Here is a 2,752-nt window from a genome sequence, read left to right as displayed (position 1 = left end):
GTTATGAGGAAGAATGCAGTTATCAGCTGCAGAAATAGTTTGAATGTCTAGTTTTTATACTACATTAGCACTGTTTTGGTAGCTATTGAAGTTTCTCAAGTATTATATTTCTCCTTTTACTTTGTTTAGGAAATGCTGTAATTGTCAAGCCTTCTGAACTAAGTGAAAATACAGCCAAGCTTTTGGCTAAGCTCATTCCTCAGTACTTAGACAAGGTAAGAATATCTTGAACCTACCTTCTTCATGTCTGCATGTTTTAGGAAACAAATTTACCATTAATAGGAGGAGATCCATTTGCAGGTTCCTTAAGCCTCCAAACAATTGGCTTAGTAAAAGTTCCAAAATAAACTTTGGAATGACTCAGCTCTTGTGGTTATGTAATATGTTTAGGCCAGTGACTTCATAGAAACCTGTGTTATTTACAAGTATTTTCCCTGCCAGTTGGAAATTTGCTTTCCCTAAAAGAAAATTTTAGATGTGTTCATTCAGCGAATGGTTTATTGAGGACTTGCAGGGTTCTGTTTTTGCTGTTGACAGTTTGTTTTGCCTAACAGGTTGCAGGCAGCTTATATGGATAACAACACACTTATTTTAAGAAGAGTCTATTTGTGACATGAAAATTACAGAAAGTGACTCTTAACAGAAGGGCGGGTCCTCAACCAGAGTTAAAATTTAACTTGAGTCAAGGGTTTCTGTACTCTTAGGGATGACTTTTGTGATGCCGCTGTGGAATTCAGTCTGCTCAGTTTTAAAGGACTTTCTACAGCAAGAATTCCTCATTTAGCTTTCATTAAAAGACAGCTTTAAGTGAGCATACATCAATGGTTATTAAAGTTATAAAACATAATGTTTGGGAATGAAACAAAATGTGATTGAAGGAAAGTGTGAAACAATGTATACAAATTTATATGGAAAGCAATGTAAATTTTAAAAACTTTAAAATATGCCTGCAGCTAAACATGTTAATTTATGATAGTCTTGGAACCATCTCTGGCTCTTGGAATAATACTGTTCTCTTTGTTGTCTTTATCACTGCTGCACAGCCCGCAAAACACTTTTATCCAAGTAGTTGTAATTATCTACTTTAGAGGAATGTAGTGGAGGGCAGTCATTGTCATAGATTGAGTACAATCCGGAACCAGAAAATTGAAGTTTAATGTCCTACTTCAATTAGCTTGTTGGGAGATCAGTCAAATATATTCTATAAATCAAGGCATGTGAGAGTTAAAACATGACACCTTTTTGAGTGGTTATGATGTAATGAAAGCTAATTCACCCTTCATAGAGTGAAAGGTAAAGTGGTCTCTATAAGCCAGCTTTCACTTCATGCTCAGACTGAGAGAGTTTTTGAACATCTCCATCCTTGTCATATATTCTCTGTTAGTAATTTTAAAACTATTATTTCCCTAGATTTCCTCTTTTAAAATAGTAAATTACTTTTAAGTGATAAAAGCTATCTGAATATTCCCAATAACAGATGGGGAAACTGAGGCTCCAGGATGTTCACTAATTTGCTTACACAAGCTACTGAATGGCAGAGCCAAGGATCAATCCAGATCTGTTTACTTTGTATGCCACTTAATTCAGCAGACATTCTTTTAATTCCTACCATGGGTAATGCAAACAGCTGATTCTTTCACCTGATAACTGAAAGGTTCACTTAGAGGTACCCGACATCATTTTTCAGGTGATCTACTTCCAAAAAATTAGCCATTGAAAACTATGGGACAAGTCCCAGTCTCACATGGGCATACCATGAGTCAGAGCTGACCCAGTGGAAACTGGTTTTACCATGGACTAAATCCTACACAGAGAGTTTTCAGAGGCCTGTTATTTAGAATGTGGACAGCCAATCATTCTTCCTAGTCTGTCTTAATTTGGATGCTCAGCTGTAGTACAGGATTTGATAGACAAGAATTTTATCCCAAAAGAGCAGATGAAAGACACTTCCCCATTACAGAAGTAACAGATAGATTCAGCATATGTCATGGTCCTGTCCCCCTACCCCAACTCTGCCATCACTGTATGTCATGGTCCTGTATCTTCCCAACTCTGCCAGCATTGTATGTCATGGGCTCACCTGCCCCCAACTCTGCCAGCACTGTATGTCATGGTCCTATATCCCCCTAAATCTGCCAGCACTGTATATCATGGGCCTGAACCCTCCCAACTCTGCCAGCGTTGTATATGATGGGCCCGCATCCCCCCAGCTCTGCCAGCACTGTATGTCATGGTTTCCGTACCTTCCCACCCAACTCTGCCAGCACTGTATGTCATGGTTTCCGTACCTTCCCATCCAACTCTGCCAGCACTGTATGTCATGGGCCCGTACCCTCCCAACTCTGCTAGCATTTTCCTCTGTCCCCTCACCTTGCCGTGCCAGTCCTTACCTCCCCTCTCCCCCAGCTAACCCCTGATATGATAGCCAGGGCCTCTAGTCACTTCTATCCGCTAATTATTTCTCTACTCCCCAATGATGATGGCACCTGAGAGATGGTCTTCTCTGCTCTTGCATAGCAGCTGTCTTGAAAAGAATGGGAGTCCCAGAACTCTTGATTGTGCTCATGAAAAACCTATATTTAGACTAGGAGGCAGTTGTACAAACATCAAGTTGTATAAACACTGCATGGATCAAAATCAAGAAAGGAGTGCATCAAGGTAAAAAGTATCTATGAAAACCCAAGAGCCAACATTGTTCTTAATGGAGAGAGGTTAAAGGCATTCCCTTTAAGAACAGGAACTAGGCAAGGAT

At 39.8% G+C, this 2,752-nt stretch overlaps 1 protein-coding gene across 1 annotated transcript in view; it reads left to right on the top strand.

Annotated features, from left to right (window-relative positions):
* Positions 1-2,752, top strand: part of LOC102874574 (fatty aldehyde dehydrogenase-like) — a 67,140-nt gene that overhangs the window by 4,327 nt on the left and 60,061 nt on the right. The window contains 1 exon segment of the mRNA XM_006902057.1: positions 130-215. Coding sequence (XP_006902119.1) covers positions 130-215 — 86 coding nt within the window.

The sequence above is a fragment of the Elephantulus edwardii genome, unplaced genomic scaffold, assembly GCF_000299155.1.
Source record: "Elephantulus edwardii isolate Elephantulus edwardi_28Jun2011 unplaced genomic scaffold, EleEdw1.0 scaffold00362, whole genome shotgun sequence".
Lineage (NCBI taxonomy): Eukaryota > Metazoa > Chordata > Mammalia > Macroscelidea > Macroscelididae > Elephantulus > Elephantulus edwardii.
The sequence above is the reverse complement of the archived record's forward strand: the minus strand, read 5'-3'. Positions and strand labels throughout refer to the sequence as shown.